This window comes from Hemitrygon akajei, chromosome 21 (assembly GCF_048418815.1).
Source record: "Hemitrygon akajei chromosome 21, sHemAka1.3, whole genome shotgun sequence".
NCBI lineage: Eukaryota > Metazoa > Chordata > Chondrichthyes > Myliobatiformes > Dasyatidae > Hemitrygon > Hemitrygon akajei.
In genome coordinates, this window is record NC_133144.1 from 50,152,006 (window position 1) to 50,170,244 (window position 18,239).

An 18,239-nucleotide genomic window follows, 5' to 3' on the forward strand; every position below is an offset into this window, starting at 1 on the left:
TATCCCAGTGTTTAATAAATTCTAATCACAATAAATAGGTTGGTGTAACAGCCTGTCTGGTAAACATAATCTGAATTTTAGAGGAACAATAGACAGAATAGGTTTAAATACCAGCCAATCAACTTTGAAAAACTTAGACATGGCATCCCCATATTTACAAACAAGAGGGGAGGACCAACCAGGAAGACTTAGTGAGGTGTAATAAAACTTTATGTTAAACATGCCCAATAACAACACCAGTCTTCGGATAAATGGGTTATTTTATTATCAAATACAATGTAAATATTGAGAATAAGACATCTCCAAGCAGTTAACATTCAGTACAACAAGATTTATACATTCTGGGTAAATCCCATGAACCTCAAGGCATACATTAATCTATCCAGTGAATGAAATATGAGACTGAGATTGATCTACATACAGATTATTAGAGCATTATGGATTATCTCAATGGTCCACACAAGGGAGTCAGAGAGAACTCCTCACAACCATATTGTGACATTAGTGTAGGGTGTTCCTCTGACCCCTCCACCCGCTCCTCCCCCCAACCCACATTCCCTAAATATCTCTATACTGTGCAGGAGTGGGGCTGCACTCTACTTCGAACTACTCCTTGACATGACATTGCACCCTCTACATTGTGCTACACGTTGGTCATACAGTTTCAGCGGAGATGTATTGCACATTTGCTCCTTTGAAAGTCAGGCATGCAATCGTAACGTTACTGTCAACATTTTTTTGCAGTAACTTCCTTTAACCATTGATCGACAGACAACAGTTGCATGTGGATGTAGACTCTGCTGTGTTTGCCTTTTCAGTTGTGTTAATATTAAAATGGATTTTTGTACCAGAAAGAGAACTAAACCCTAATGTTTAGCCATATCTTAAGTGTTCACCTTTCCCTTTATATACAAAGAACACAATAAAATCTGAAGCAAGAACATAGGCATTTGTTCCTTAAGATTAAGTCCAGGTATGATTATTCTGTTATGGACCCATTCCCCCATTCTTAACCGTTGATCCATTTTCTCCCCAAACCTTAAGAAGCTCTTTAGTTCCTCCCCATATCTCAATCAGTGCTAATATCTCTAAACACGACACTAAATGTACTTAGTACTCTCTGTACTCAATTCTACAGCTTTGAGAGAACCACTAATCCATAGTGGTGAATAATATCACACCACTCTAAAATACCCGATCTTCAAATGACTTGCACTTATGAATTTGAACTACACAGGACCCATAGTCACATCACACGCACACACAACGCAAAAGTTGTCACACCCACATGGAGAAGTGAAGTATAAAAATGGAGATAGTTAATTAATTGGAGGCTGTTGAGAATGCTACGGTTGAGAGGATGGTTTCAGCAGGCCAGGTGCGCGGCTGTCAGTGCTCTGTGCTACAAATCACATGAATATAAAGCAAATGTTAGCGGAAGGTGGAGGAACAGTGTTGGTCAATTTAAACTGGTCAGCCCAAGCAAACGCACAACTCACCCAATCATTTTTCAGGAAAAGTGCTTGGATAACAAAGAGATAGCAACTTAAGTTGTGACCAGAATGATCTTGCTTTCAACTCCTCTGACTCAGTAACAATCCATACCGATGAAAGAGTACTGTTGCACCGTGTTTGATGGTATTTTTGTGAATTTACACTTTCAGACATTTGGGAGGCCAGCAGTGGAAAACAGCTGAGGGAACCTTTACGTCTGAAAGAGACCGTAAAACAGGCAATCTTCACTGAGCCAAACATGAAAAGCTGCTCCTGACTTGTCTCCAATGAAATTGGGAGTAAAGTTTAACCGGGGACCATCAGGCAACTTACACCATGGTCCAAAGGGAGAGGGAAACTTTCAGGACCCCCTTGCGACCGTGCACATGACAAACCCAATTAAAGTCGGTTTCTGGAGGCTGGAGCTCCCCCCCCCCCCATGTACCCCGAGCATCTGCAATTTGTTTAGGTGAAGGCCGGTGATTTGGGAGGTCAGGTTAAGGGTCGGTTAGTATATGCAGGTCACTGTGTGGGCCAGCGTGAACTTAAGAATCAGCACAAAAGCCTGTGAGGGTGGAGGTCAACACATGTGGATTGTGGATATGAGTGGGGGGGGGTGCAAAATATGAGAGGGAGGGGTCAGATCAGCATACAGGGGGGTCGCTTTTGTGTGTCAGTGTATGTTTACAATTTCAGCATACAGAAAGGTTGGCATTAAGATAATTAAGGATTTATTGCTTATCTTTCCAACAGAATCCTATGAACCCATGGCCCCACATCTTCCATTCCTCCAACTCACTGTAAAACTTCCTCTTGAGTGGCTCATGGTGATCATCCTAGTCTTTGTGTTATCAGTATTTCACCCAGTGTACCTGTGCTGGGTGAAATAAACAATCCCGCAAGATCGGGCAGTTTCTATACTGTTTTGGTTCAGTCACTGTGTGTGTGAGTGTCAGCACATCCCAAGGAACTCTACTGCAACTAACAACAAAAGACTTTGCAATTCACAAAGGACATCCAGATGAATGGAGGAGCAGGAACGGGGCCATTTTACTTGCCAGAGTCTTACCTGCAGCTCAGGAGTTTTCCCCTTTACATTGGTCTTGAGTAACAGCCCTCTGTTATCCATCAGTTAACACTTGCGGAGAAATAGCTTGCAAGCAACTAGATACAGATAAGAATGTGTGTGTACATGGGTGCATTGTGTGCATGCACATGAGAATGTCTGTGAAAGTACATTTAAGTGTGTAATTTTAAGATTATGAGTACACATGTATGCAAAGTTGTGTGTGTGTGTGTGTGTGTGTGAGAGAGAGAGAGAGAGAGAGAGAGAGAGAGAGAGAGAGAGACAGAGAGAGAGAGAGAGAGAGAGAGAGAGAGAGAGAGAGAGAGAGAGAGAGAGAGAGAGAGAGAGACAGACAGACAGAGATGAGAGTATGTCCTCTTTTTATGTACCTATTGAATTAGACAGTCATTGTTACCATCCAACCGTGCATGATTTTTGCTGGTAGTCTTTTCAAAGGGATGTATGGAGAAGAAGTAGGTAGATTGTGTGTGAAGCTCAATTTAACACTGGGCACAAGCACCAATAAAACATTTCACTAACACAGTACCAACAACTGCAGCGCTCTTCAATACTTGTGTACATCCATACTGCCTAGCCTTCCAGCACGAATGACTGACATTGAACTGTGAGTTTGTCAACACACTCCGTGTTCTGCTGAGGATAATGTTTCACTTTGGAATTTACTTTTGAGTCAAACCTTTCCGATGCTTTAGTTGGTCTCAAATTGCTTCTAGAGAGAAAATCGAGCCATTCCCAAAACAAAGCATTAAAGGTGCCTGCCCAGTCATCCTGCCCTATGCTGAATGCATTATCACTGGGTGGCACCTACCATTGGACCAGATGCCAGCTTCAAAACCCAAGACTCAACCCTCATGCCAAGGCTCCCAGGACTAGTCTTGCCATCCCTCCTGCCATCCCTACATTCTTCACGCGTGGCAGCAATCGTTTTTTTGACTGCTTATGCCAAACAGGCTAGTTACGTTGACGGTGTCCCTGCCATTAACCTGTACCACTGACACATCTGTATAGCACTCATGGCCAAGGTCAAATTTTCACCTCAATGTGCTGTGATTGCTGCTTTTCCCCAGCCTTTGGTGGTTGTAAATTTCCCTGGGGCTGGGGGGGTGTAGACACCCTGTAGCTGCTTCCTCTCTCCGCCACAGGTGTACAACTTTTAGCAATGCTACACGGCCTGAACCGGGAATTTACAAACATTAATAAAACCTCATAAAGCAACTTCCAGTGTAAAGTGAGGTGAGAGACAGCCTGCTGGGGTGGGGGGGGGGGGGGAATGTCAATGTGAGGAGCAACTAGCAAGGGACACGAGGGGCAAATAGTTCACTGTACGCTCAGCTATTGCTACTTCATAATGAGACAGCTGTTCCTTATCTCGAACACACAAGAGATTCTGCAGATGCTGGAAATCCAGAGCCACACACATACACACACACGCAACACTGGAGGAACTCAACAGGTCAGGCAGCATTTGTGGAGATGAATAAACAGTTGACGCTCGGGCAACATGTTTCAGACCTGATGAAGAGTGCCAGCCCAAACATCAACTGTTTATTCTTTTCCACAGATGCTGCCTGACCTGCTGAGTTCCTCCAGCATTTTGTCTGTATTTTCCCGATCTCACTATTACAATACTTTGATCGTATTTCCCACAGCAGAGTCCCTCATTCAACCCCCTCCCTACTCATGCTTTGGGCTGTGGTTGGCAACTCTACTGTGGTGAGTAGGGTCACTCACTGATGGTCTCGTGCTTTTCTTGATATTACTGTGATAAATCAGTCACATGAAATAGTGCAGTTAATAGTGTCAATGATGTACTCACTGGTGCCAGGGATGTCACTGGTGATCATGTACACTGTGGGACAGTGGATGAGATAATTATCAGTCAAAGTATGAAGAGTGAGGAATATGTGTTGAACGGCTGGGAGGGCTAGCAGTAGCTGTTGCTTTTCTACCAAATGTAGCCATCATCGTCAGCCTCCCCAACTTCACCCTCCTCCTCCTCCGTTTCTTCAGCGTTCTCCTCGGCTTCCTTCTCCTCCTCGTCCTCCCATCCAACTCCGCTGCCAAAGTCTCCCGAGAAACTTATCACGTCATCTGCAAAAGAACAGGCAGAGAATCAGGTTCAGTCACCGTGTGCCAACGCTGCGGAGAAACGAGTTCAGGTCCAACTGCAGCAGCTGGGAAACTCAGAAACATAGAAACCTACAGCACATTACAGGCCCTTCGGCCCACAATGTTCACTGACCATGTAACCTACTCTAGAAGCTGCCTAGAATTTCCCTACCGCATAGCTGTCTGTTTTTCTAAGCTCTGTGTACCTATCCAAGAGTCTCTTAAAAGTCCCGATTGTATCTGCCTCCACCACCGTCGCTGACAGTGGTGCACCCACCAGTCTCTATGTGAAACAATTAAATAATTCTGGAATAAAAAGCCAATGCTAGTGATAGTGGCCACAAAACATGCAGCCTGTTCTCACCTGGTTGCCTAACACCCATTGGGAAAGAAATCTGAGTCAAAGTCATTCTGGTATTTTTTGTTTTATTTCGGACTTCAGGGGTAGCCTGGTACTGTAGTGATTAGCATAATGCTTTACCGCGCTGGCAAACGGGGTTCAAATCGCGCCATGGGGTTTACCCTTCTGCCTGTGACCGTGTAGGTTTCCTCCGGGTGCTCTGGTTTTCTCCCATATTCCAAAGGTGACAGATTAGTAAGGGTTAGTACGTTGTGAGCACTCTGTGCTGGTGCCACTTGCAGGCTGCTCTCCAGCATATCCTCGGACTGTGCAGGTTGTTGGCAAAGAAGATGCATTCCTCTGTATGTTTCAATGCACATGTGATAAATAAAGCTAAATCTTACCTTAAGATCTTTAAGATGTTTGGTATTTACAATATCTGCATATGGGGTGGCTCTGGCAACTTCCATCGGCCTATCGGTCCCATACTCCCATTTAATTCCCTCTAATATATTCACTTTCAGCCATCCCCATTAACACTCCTCACCCACTCTCTAAATCTCCCAGCACTCAAACTTCACACAGGGGTAATTTACAGAGTGGCTAATTTACCTACCAACCCAGCCATCGTTGGGATGTGGGAGGAAACTGAGGGATTGAGAGTTACCTCGCCCGGTCTTAGCGTGAGCATGCAAACTCCCCACTGACAGCTGCAGTGACTTGGGTCTAGTTCTGAGCTCCAGTGCTGTCTGTGTGAAGTTTGCACGTTCTTCCTATGGCTAAGCGAGCTCCCCCTAAATGCTTATCCAAAACCAATGCATCTTTCATCAAAAATAATCAGGACTTATGAAGGGTCTTGGCCCAAAACACTGGCTATTTATTTCTTACTGTAGATACTGTCTGACCTGCTGAGTTCCTCCAGCATTTTGTGTGCGTTGCATTTCACGGTAGGTTTCAATGTTTGTGGGACAAATAAAGGTAATCTTCAGAACTGCACAAGATGCTGGTAATTACCGCAGTCAGGGTTTCCTTTCACACGGCTTCCTGCCACCTCACTGCCTTGGTGATCGACGCACCAGCACTCGCCAAAGTAGGTGTTACACTGCAGCTTCCTGTAGTATCCATCCTGATCACAGCTTGGAATGTAAGTACCTGTGGAGGAGAAAATGGTGGATACAGCTCAGTCCATCACAGGGAAAGCCCTCCCCATCACAAAGTACTGCCACAAGAAAGCAGCATCAAGTACCCTCATCGTCTAGGCCATGCCCTCTTCTCACTACCACCAGCAGACAGGAGGTCCCACACCACTAGGAACAGTTCCAACCATCAGCCTATCCTGGACCAGCATGGACAATCTCACAACTCTGATTCCACAACCTACAGGCTCACTTTCAAGGGCACTATAAGTTATGTTCTCAGTATTTTTAAAATTTGTACTATTTATCTTCTTTTGCACATTGGTTGTTTGTCAGTCTTCGTTTATGTATAGTTTGTTTGTCTTTATTTTCCTCTAAATACCCGCAAGAAAATGAAGTGACATATACATACTTTCATGGTAAATTTGAGTATGGAATTAGTCGTGTAGACTGGGCAGAACTTGGTCAGGAAACCTTTGGAGGAGAAGGCATGTGCTTCTGTCTTCTCCTCAAGGACCTATGGACATCCCAAAACTTTTCATCGCCAGTGAAGCAGTTTCCAAGATGCAACTCCTTGTGCAGTGTAGGAAAAGCAACAGCAAAATTGTGCACAGCAAGCTCCCATATGCAACTTTGCGATAATAAGATGTGACCTCTCTCTGAGAAGATCAAGGTCTCAGAACCATGGGGATGCAACGAGTGCATATTATCCTGCCTTGGAAATACATTGTTCCTTCAAACTACCGTAGATTCCGGATTTTAAGCCGCTACTTTTTTCCCACATTTTGAACTGCTTTGAACTTTGCGGCCTTTAATACGGTGCGGCTAATGCATTATTTTTTTTCATGCCGCCTCGTAAACATTTTGCCTCGTAACAGTAGACCAATAAAATTGATGAGTAGTTCACAGAGGTCCAATGAAATTGTACGATAAATCAAGCGCACTTTCACAATTAAATTATTGTAAATCAGTCATTTGTACTCACCCTCATCAACATGGAAAACACTTGAAGAAAAGCATTGTGCTGCCTTTATGGCAGTTATTTAGTTTATAATATTTTCGCTTAGTAATTCATTTTCTAGTTAAAGTTAGAAGAGTTTTAACTATATTTGTTTTCTGTACTACATCGCGGGATGCTATGACGTCACACCCGGTTTCACCGCGTCTTGTGGGATACCAGTTTGCGATAAACGGAAAGGAGGGGGGGAGCGGCGGAGCCAAAACGCTGCTTTTAAGTTAAAGGCGATCAATAACTTTTCCTGGTAGGCTGCAGTATATATATTTTTTACCAGTCGTTAGGAGATATTGGAATGTTGTTCAGTAAAGAAGTATATGCAACGTATATTTAAAAGTAGCCGCCTTACGGGCACGGTTCGAAAAAAAGCATTTGCAATATGTATTTGTTTTTGTTACCATATGGATTTAATTAAAAGTTAAAAAATCCTCACGTGTAATATCTTTCTGTGTAAATATCTCATATTACAACGTGGGACACCTGCGGCCGAAAATCCGGTGCGGCCTAAAATCCGGTGCGGCCTTTACAAGTAAAAAATTGATTTTATTTCTAAAATTAGAGCCAGCGGCTTTTAATCAGGTGCGCTCTGTAGTCCGGAATCTACGGTATGTTACATTGTTACTCAAACTACCTGCGTCTCAATATCACCAAGACCAAGGAGATGGTGGTGGACTTTAGGAGATCTAGGCCTCATATGGAGCCAGTGATCATTAATGGAGAATGTGTGGAGCAGGTTAAGACCTACAAGTATCTGGGAGTACAGTTAGACGAGAAGCTAGACTGGACTGCCAACACAGATGCCTTGTGCAGGAAGGCACAGAGTCGAATGTACTTCCTAAGAAGGTTGGCATCATTCAATGTCTGTAGTGAGATGCTGAAGATGTTCTATAGGTCAGTTGTGGAGAGCGCCCTCTTCTTTGTGGTGGCGTGTTGGGGAGGAAGCATTAAGAAGAGGGACGCCTCACGTCTTAATAAGCTGGTAAGGAAGGCGGGCTCTGTCGTGGGCAAAGTACTGGAGAGTTTAACATCGGTAGCTGAGCGAAGGGCGCTGAGTAGGCTACGGTCAATTATGGATAACTCTGAACATCCTCTACATAGCACCATCCAGAGACAGAGAAGCAGTTTCAGCGACAGGTTACTATCGATGCAATGCTCCTCAGACAGGATGAAGAGGTCAATACTCCCCAATGCCATTAGGCTTTACAATTCTACCGCCAGGACTTAAGAACTTTTTAAAGCTATTATTAATGCTTTTTGAGATGGTGATTTAGATGCATATCATATTTTTTTTTACTGAGTTAAGTATTGTATGTAATTAGTTTTGCTACAACAAGTGTATGGGACATTGGAAAAAAGTTGAATTTCCCCATGGGGATGAATAAAGTATCTATCTATCTATCTATCTATCTATCTATCTATCTTCATCAAACTGGGTCAACATCCAGACATTCGACCCTCATTTGAAGCTGAGAGTGTCTGAGGAGGAAGGAATGCCAATAAATGCCAGTGTTGGTAGTAATGCCACAGCCTGTAAATGTACAAAAGTGAACTTGTGGGGGGGGGGGGGGGGGTGAATTATCAGACAACTCCACTAAACAAACTGTCATAACTCATCTGGGTCTATATGTGTTTCTTTGTATTTGCGTAAGTGCAGCCAAGATAAATTGCAGAAAGAGTCTAATCTACCTCTCAATTTGTTCTAGCTTAGACCTTCTCAAACTGCAAACAACTAGTTATCCAAATGGCTGCCTAATCATTAACCAGCACTTATCTGCCAATCAGCCCACAGTGTGATTTGCTTTTGCAAACCATGATGATGAAAGTATTTTACAAATCGAAGTCCTGAGCTGGGTGTCGTTGCATAAGGTGGAAGAACAATGGAAGAGCCTTGAACACTGCCTTGAGCGTCATTCTATTCAGAGCAGGTCTATGTCCAGTTGTGTGAGGTACACACAGGTGCACAATTGAATATTACCTCCCCCACCCCTCACTCACACAAATTTCAACTAGATAGGTTCTTGGGTGTCAAATCTGAAGACCTATCCCGAGCCCAACATATTGATGCAATTATGAAGAGGGCATGCCAGTGACTGCATTTCATTATGAGTCTGAGGAGGTTTGTTATGTCAGATACTCTAGCAAATTTCTACAGATGTACCATGGAGGCTTGCACCAGTCTCTGACATGGAGGGGCCACTGCACAGGATCGGTTAAAAAAAAGATGCAGAAGGTTGTAAACTCAGCCAGTTTCATCACAGGCACTAGCCTCCCCAAGATCAAGGACATCTTCAAAAGGCAATGCCTCTAAAAGGTGACATCCATCATTATGGTTCCCACATACTCTCTTCTCATTACTACCATCAGAGAGGAGGTACAGGAGCCTGAAGAAACACATTCAACATTTCAGGAACAGGTACCTTCCCTCCTCCGTCAGGCTTCTGAACAGACAATGAACCTATGAACACTTCCTCACTATTTTGCCCTGTTTTTGCACTGCTTATTTATCTTTTTTTATGTATTTCTTATTATAATTTATAGTATAATTTATGTATTGCAATGTACTGCTGTTGCAAAACAACAAATTTCATGACATATGTTAGTGAAGTTAATCCTGATACCGATTCTGATTTAGATGTCTCAGCTGGCCAGCAGCCGATACCCTCCCAAAGCGATGTGGTAAAAGTTTCAAGAGAGAAGCACATGTTGGAGTATTTCACACAGTATCCAAGGGCCAGATACAGAGCAGGAAACATTCTTTTCCACAAGGCCTGTGGGTTCAGCAAATGAAGTGGACTATAACAACTGTGGCTCAAGAAGTCCACACTTTTGCCAGGCAACAATGAGAGAGAGGGCAAGGTAATCTAAGAGGACTTGAGAACAGATACTTCAAAATTCAACAAAGTTGGCCAATCTCTCGAATACTGACCTATATAATTTTCCAATCATGTACCTTACATATCTCAAACATATACTTAATGACGCTTATTACTGTACAATACTCTGAGTAGCCACTTTATTAGATACACCTGTACACCTGCTTGTTAATGCAAATGTCTAATCAACCAATACCTCTCATAGAGGTGTATAAGATGATGAGAGGCATTGATTGTGTGGATAGTCAGAGGCTTTTTCCCAGGGCTGAAATGGCTAACACGAGAGGGCACAGTTTTAAGGTGCTTGGAAGCAGGTACAGAGGTTAAGTTTTTACGCAGAGTGGTGAGTACATGGAATGGGCTGTTGGCGGCGGCGGTGGAGGCGGATACGATAGGGTCTTTTAAGAAACTCCTGGACAGGTACATGGAGCTTAGAAAAATAGAGGGCTATGGGTAACCCTAGGTCATTTCTAAGGTAAGGACATGTTCAGCACAGCTATGTGGGCCGAAGGGCCTGTATTGTGCTGTAGGTTTTCTATGTTTCAATCAATCATGTCGCAGCAATCTAGTGCATAAAATCATGCAGGCATGTTCAAGAGGTTCAGTTGTTCAGACCAACATCACATTGAGGAAGAAATGTGATCCAGGTGACTCTCACTGTGGAATGATCTTGCGTGACAGACGGGGTGGTTTGAGTAATTCAGAAACAGCTGATTTTCTAAAAAATGTTCACACACAACAGGGTCTAGAGTTTACTGAGAATGGTGCAAAAAACCCAAAAAATATCCAGTTCTCTAAGCCTTGTTAATGAAAGAGGTCAGAGGCAAAAGAGTAGACTGGTTCAAGCTGAAATGAAGGCAGCAGTAACTCAAATAACCATGTATTATAAAGGTGATGTGCAGAAGAGCATCTCTGAACATACAACACGTCATGCATTGAAGTGGATGGAATACAGCACATTAAGACCACGAGCATTTATTAGGTATCTCCTGTACCGAGCAAAGTGGCAGCTAAGTGGATATTAATAATTATTGTATAATTTGTATGATACTTATGAATATATTTAGCAATGAATTATATAATTGTTAACATAATTTTATTTGTGTTTCTGGTAAGAATGGTCATCATTTCATTGGGGTATAGGAATGATTTTTGGCAAAGTTATTTTAGACCGTATGACATAGGAGCAGAATTAGGCCAGTTGACCCCTCTAGCCTTCTCCAGCATTTGATCATAGCTAATTTATTTTCCCTCTCATCACCATTCTCCTATCTTCTCCCCATTCCCTTCGACGTCCTTACTAATCAAGGACCTACTGTGTTTTATGTGATTCTTATAACGGGAATTTACATCTGTACGTGAGGGAGAAAGGCCCAGTAGAAAATGTTGACAGGCAAGGTGGAGCAGGCTGGGAGGAATAGTCCAAACACATTCATCTGAATAGCTTCTTTCTAACTCTGAACCTCATGTGATATTGTAGGTTCAAGTCCCACTCCAGATATCTGATCACATAACCCAGTCTAGTACTATTGTAGCAATTGAGATATTATCTCATGTAGACATGAACTCATTACCTTGAAGAGGAGCCTGATCTTTGTTTTAAATGGCATCCTCCATATTCTGAGGCTGAATGTCCTGGTTCTTGATTCTCCAAGCTTGGGCTGGTTTTATACAGCACTTGAGTAGACTTCAGAGAGTTCATACATCACTAAACCTGACCTTTCAGCCCAGGAAGTCCACACTGATCACCCAGTAACCATTTCACTAACCCCCTACTTTTATTCTCCCCAAATTCCCACCAACTACTGCCCCTTCAAGATTTTACTGCTCTCCGACACACTACTGGTCAATTAACCTGTCAATCTACATGCCAATAAAACTAAGGAGCAGAATTAGGCCATTTGGCCTATTGAGTCTGCTCCACCATTCCATCATGGTTGATCCCAGATCCCATTCAACCACATACACCTGCCTTCTCGCCATATCTTTTGATGCGCTGACCGCTCAGGAAACAATCAACTTCTGCCTTAAATATACCCATGGACTTGACCTCCACCTCAGCCTTCTACAGATTCACCACTCTCTGGCTAAAAAATACCTCCTTACTTCTGTTCTAAAAGGTCGCCCCTCAATTTTGAGGCTGCGTCCTCTAGTTCTGGATACCCCCACCATAGGAAACATCCTCTCCACATCCACCCTATCAGCATTCAGTAGGCTTCAATGAGATCGCCATGCATTCTTCTAAATTTCAGTGAGAACAGGCCCAAAGCTGCCAAACACTCCTCATGTTAACCCCTTCATTCCCAGCATCATCCTCCTCTGGACTCTCTCCAATGACCTCACACCCTTTCTGAGATATGTGGTCCAAAATTGGGATGTGGGAAGAAACTTGGAAACCCAGAGGAATCCCACACAGTCACAGAGAGTAACACACACAGAATGGTGCAAGGCAGGCACCATCTATGGGGAGGAATAGAAAGTCGATGTTTTGGGTCGAGATCCCTCGTCGGGACCTGATGAAGGGTTTCAGCACAAAACATCTGCTGATTTTTCTTCTCTATAGATGCCGCCTGACCAGCAGAGTTCCTGCAGGTAGGTAGGTGTGTGTGTGTGTGTGTGTGTGTGTGTGTGTGTGTGTGTGTGTGTGTGTGTGTGTGTGTGTGTGTGTGTGTGTGTGTGTGTGTGTGTGTGTGTGTGTGTGTGTGTGTGTGTGTGTGTGTGTGTGAGAGACTCTGGGTTTCCAGAGTCTCCAGAATATCAGTCACAGGGAGAAGTGCAAACTCCTCACAGACCACCCCGGAGGTTAGGAATGAACCTAAAGCTCCGAGATAACAGTTCCTCCAGCTGTACCACTGTGTCACACATCATTTCACACTTGTTAATATTAATGATATCACATTCCCTGAAAATTATTTAATTAACCGCATTTACATTGATGGATCCACATCACTGGATTATTTACCTAATGCTTACGTGTCCATCAAAAAGATTGCTACATTGTCACTCCTGATTTTCTAACAATCAGACAGGGACTGCTGCAGTTGCTGTTTGCACAGAAGGGTTCATTTGGCAGTGATTCCAATTCTGCAGGCTGCTAGCTACAGAATCCCCAAGGGTGTGAGGAAACTTACAGCTTCCAGCTGAGACTCACCAGGCACCTTCTGTGCTGCCTCTTGCAGTTGGATCTTTTCCAGCTCAACCAGGCAGGGGGGCTCTGCAAAGACACAAAAGAGAAAGTTCAACTGCAGCTCGCATTTATAACAACACTATCAGACAACAGGGGGGTAGGCAACCAAATGCTGGGTCACAGTTTAGGGGTACATGTTTGTCCCTGATCCCATATTAAACTTCACCTCTGCAATTCAGTTCTGTAAGGTGATTTGACAAAGGTGTACAAGATGATGAGAAGCACGGATAGAGTGGACAGGCAGAGACGTTTCTCCAGGGTGGAAATGGCTAAAAAGATGGGGCATAACCTTAAGGTAATTGGGGGAAAGTATATTTAGGGGGTGTCAGATGTTGTTTTTTTCACAGGTTGTGAAGGGCACGTGGAAAGCTCTGCCAAGGTGGTGGTAGATGCAGGTACATTAGGGACATTTCAGAGATTCTTAGATAAACGCATGAAAGAAAAATGGAGGGCTATGTGGGAGGGGAGGTTTAGATTGACCTTTGAGTAGGCAAAAGGGGGCAGCACAATATTAAGACCATAATACCATAAGATATAGAAGCAGAAGTAGGCCAATTGGCCCACTGAGTCTACTCCGCCATTCCAATTCTTCCAGTCATCCCCACTCCCCTGCTTTCTCCCCATACCCTTTGATGCCCTGGCTAATCAAAAACCTATCTATCTCTGCCTTAAACGCACCCAATGACTTGGCCTCCACAGCCGCTCATGGCAACAAATTCGAAAGATTTACCACCCTCTGACTAAAGTAATTTCTCCGCATCTCTGTTCTAAATGGATGTCCTTCAATCCTGAAGTCGTGCCCTCTTGTCCTAGACTCCTCTACCATGGGAAATAACTTTGCCATATCTAATCTGTTGAGGCCTTTTAACATTTGGAATGTTTCTATAAGATCTCCCCTCATTCTCCTGAACTCCAGGGAATACAGCCCAAGAGCTGCCAGCCGTTCCCCATACGGTAAACCTTTCATTTATTATGGGCTGAAGGGCCTGTACTGTGCTGTATTGTTCTAAGGAGCTGTTGCTAAATGGTTTGGCAGACCTTCAGAAGGGGGGAGAGTAGAATAAATTCAACAGATTAAGGGCTTGGTAGTTGAAAGCAGTATCAGCAATAGACAGACAGACAGACAGACATACTTTATTGATCCCGAGGGAAATTGGGTTTTGTTACAATCGCACCAACCAAGAATAGGTAGAAATATAGCAATATAAAAACCATAAATAATTAAATAATAATAAGTAAATTACGCCAAGTGGAAATTAATCCAGGACCAGTCTATTAGCTCAGGGTGTCTGACACTCCAAGGGAGGAGTTGTAAAGTTTGATGACCACAGGCAGGAAATCAGAGAATAGAAATGGAAGTCGAGTTTCTTTTCATATGCACAAGCGTGGTGAGGGAATGGTATTGGAGCGGTTAGCTTAACACTTTACAGCACCAGTAACCTAGGTTCAATTCCCACTACTACCTGTAAGGAGTTTGTACGTTCTCCCTGTGACCAGGTGGGTTTCCTCCAGGTGCCCTGATTTCCTCTCACATTCCAAAGACCTACAGCTTAGGCTTAGAAAATTGTGGGCATGCTATATGGGCACTGGAAGTGGTACTTGCAGGTTGCCCCAGCACATCCTCGTACTGCATTGGTCATTGATACAAAGGATGCATTTCACTGTATGTTTCAATGTTCATGTGACAAATAAAGCTAACTTCTGGTACAAGGACAGACACGGTGACAGCAGATCACAGTTGTGTGGAGATGTTCAAGAAGTCAGAGGTGGAGGAATGCTGAGAAGCCAAAGGTGTGCAGTTTTGTGGGAGACTGCAGCGGACTGGCACAGTAGCACAGTTAGGGGAACCGCTTGCTTTGCAGCTCCAGTGACCTGGGTTCAACCCTGACCCCTGCTGCTGTCTGTGTGGAGTTTACACACTCTCCCTGTGGCTCCATGCATTTGCTCCTGCAGCTTCCACATCAAAATTCACATGGATTGGAGGGTTAATTCTCCATTGCAAATTTCCTCAAACGTGCAGATCAGTAGTAGAGCTCAATGAAGAACCAAAATGGGATTAGGGTGAATGGGCTCAGGAGGGTTGGCGTGGATTGGAAGGCTTGTGTCCATGCTGGATGATGCTATGGGATCAGGAGAGATGAGGGCGTGGAGAGATCGCAACACATCAGTGGGAATTTCAAATCTTCTGCTTGAGAGCCCATGCAAGAAAGGAGTTGAAGGAGCAGCAGATGAATGGGTTGGTGGAAGTTAGGGTACAGTTAGGACAAATTGGATTCAGTATTTCTGTAGCAACCAGTAAAGGAGCCCAAGTTAATGCGGCCAGATATATATTGGGACATATGTTATAATTACGGCTTCTTGGCTCCAAAATAAATGAAAATAAATATCAATCAGCAATTTATTCCAGGTAACTATGATTAAGCAATAGATTCTAAGAAAGAGATATTTCTCCCAGTTACACATCATTCTGAAGCATGTTAACCAGAAGTACAATACTTGGGCTACGTTGGTCATTGACGCAACACAGCACATTTCAGTGAATTTTCCAATGTCTCAATGTGCATGTGACAAATAAAGCTAATCTTTTTTAAGACAAGTGGAGTAACTCCAGGAACCCGAGTGCGTAGCACCGTGGAGCACCTTCAGCAGTAAGAGTCCTTCGTCCAAGATTGAAGATCATCACCATCTTCGAAAGGCAAGTACGGATGGGCAATAAATGCTGATCTTCCAGTGAGGTCCTGTCCCAAGACTAATATCTTGAAGATATCAGGTTATGGAAAGAAAAGAGATTGAAAAGTTGTTTAATGAAAATTTGATTATTGGGAAGGATCTTGGCACGGAAAGTCAACTGTTTACTTTTTTCCATAGATGTTGCCTGACCTGCTGAGTTCCTCATTATGTGTGTGTTGCTTTGGGTTTCCAGCATCTGCAGATCTTCTCGAATGTTGAAGGGAGGTGGTGTATTAATAAGGATGCTTGGGCCACAGTGCCACAGTGCAGAATTTGACAGGTACTGAAGTAAGACGACCGACAAATAGTTGCCCACATATGAGCAGAAAGAACCATAAATGTATGTTAACCTTGTTTTCACAGTAGAGAAAATTATGCATACTAACGTCAGTCACAAATGCTCCCAGCTTGATGACACAGGAAAAGTCACTCGTTAAGTAATGGACTGTCTACAGATGCTCACGCTATTCAGAGCACAGAATATGGCCATATATTTTAGAGATTCAGCACAGTAACAGATTTTTCCAGGCCAATGAGGCTACATCCATGTGACCAATTAACCTCTACATCACTGGAATGTGGGAGGAAACCAGAGCACGCGGAGGAAACAAATGTGGTCACGGGAAGAACATACAAACTTTTTAAAAACGTCTGCACTTTCATCACCACAGAGAGCAGATGATCCACAGATGCCTACAGCCAGTATCACTGCGTGCAACGTACTTTCTCTCCAGAAGCAGAAACACCACTCGGCCATGGAAACCTGCCCATCCCGGTAGGTGTCACAGGAGTTGAAGAACGGTCTCACGCAGACTTCATATTTATCCAGGTTGATCGCTGCAAGCTCTGTCTCATCCAAGAACATGTCCACGTTCGTATCCAGCTTGGAAAACATCCAGCCAATCGAATCCCTGCAGCTGGCCACCAAGTTCTTATCCACCACTTTGGAAACAAGGAGCAGAGATTACAATCAACAGAAAAAGAGAGCAAGAGTTAGTTAGAACAATAAAGTTAACTTGACGGCATCCAGAGTGTTATTTTTTGATTGGGATCGTCTTCTGAAAAGAGAGGGAACTTCTACTCTGGTTCTCAGGATTTGCACTGGCCCCAATATCTTCATCAACCCCCACCCACCTGGCTTCACCTGTCAGCTTTCAGCATGTACTCCTTCCCTTCCCCCCCCCCCCCCCCCACCCCCTTCTTGTTCTGGCTTCTTCCTCTTTCCTTTCCATCCCAACGGAGGGCCTCAGCCCAAAATGTCAATTCTTTGCTCGTTTCCATAGATGCTGCCCGACCTTCTGATTTCCTCCTGCAATCTGTCTGTGTTGGACTGAGACAGTTGGTGAGTGGACCAGTCCACCAGTGCTCTGCCAAGACTGGCATTGCATGTCCCTGGCCAACCACAGATAAATATCAGTGACAAAAGCAATACACACACACACACACAATTCTGGAGGAACTCAGCAAGTCAGGTGGTATTTATAGAGTGAAGTTAACACTCAGCATTGAGGGCCTGATCAAGTGTCTCTGCCAGAAATGTCAACCCAGTCTCCATTTCCATTGATGCTTCCTATCTTGCTGAGTTCCTGCAGCATTTTCTGTGCATTGTCCAAGATTTCTAGCATTTGCAAAATCTCTTGTATTTATCAGTATGGAAAGATTTGTATTAATACAATGACTTTCACAAACAGAAACAGCTCTGTACGTTCCTTAATTGTAAGAAATGCACATTACCTACAATCTAATGTACATTGTACATAATGTACAGCCAATCGAGTACTTGATTGTGCAACATCAAAAACACTACTACAATGGTTCAGAGCAACTCCCTGGATAATATGACAAGTAAAACTCCAATACCCTGGTACCTATTGGACTTCAGTAGTGTCAGACCAGTAGATTTGCTGGACTATTGGATGTTACTTCTTTTAATACCATACATACTTTTATTCAGCTTTTATTTGAAACCCATTTACATAGTGGTATAATGATTTTTTGAGAGAGAGAGAGAGAGAGAGAGAGAGAGAGAGAGAGAGAGAGAGAGGGAGGGAGAGGAGGAAGGGAGAGAGGGAGAGAGAGAGGGGGGAGAGGGAGAGGGAGAGAGAGAGAGAGAGAGAGAGAGAGAGAGAGAGGAGAGAGAGAGAGAGAGAGAGAGAGAGAGGAGAGAGAGAGAGAGAGAGAGAGAAAGATTCCTTTTAATTATTTAAGCAATAATTTGAGAGATCAATAATGTCCAGAAGTGTGTGCTGATGTCTTGTACAGTGCAGA

At 43.7% G+C, this 18,239-nt stretch overlaps 1 protein-coding gene across 1 annotated transcript in view; it reads right to left on the reverse strand.

The window, feature by feature from the left end:
* Window positions 1–242: 242 nt before the first annotated feature.
* spock2 (SPARC (osteonectin), cwcv and kazal like domains proteoglycan 2) overlaps window positions 243–18,239 on the reverse strand; it is a 107,497-nt gene continuing 89,500 nt past the window's right edge. The window contains exons 7-10 of the mRNA XM_073025373.1: window positions 16,695–16,913; window positions 13,206–13,268; window positions 6,045–6,182; window positions 243–4,672 (exon numbers count right to left, since the gene is read on the reverse strand). Of these exons, the coding sequence (XP_072881474.1) occupies window positions 4,527–4,672; window positions 6,045–6,182; window positions 13,206–13,268; window positions 16,695–16,913 (566 nt within the window). The 3' untranslated portion in view covers window positions 243–4,526. The remainder of the gene's footprint in view (window positions 4,673–6,044; window positions 6,183–13,205; window positions 13,269–16,694; window positions 16,914–18,239) is intronic.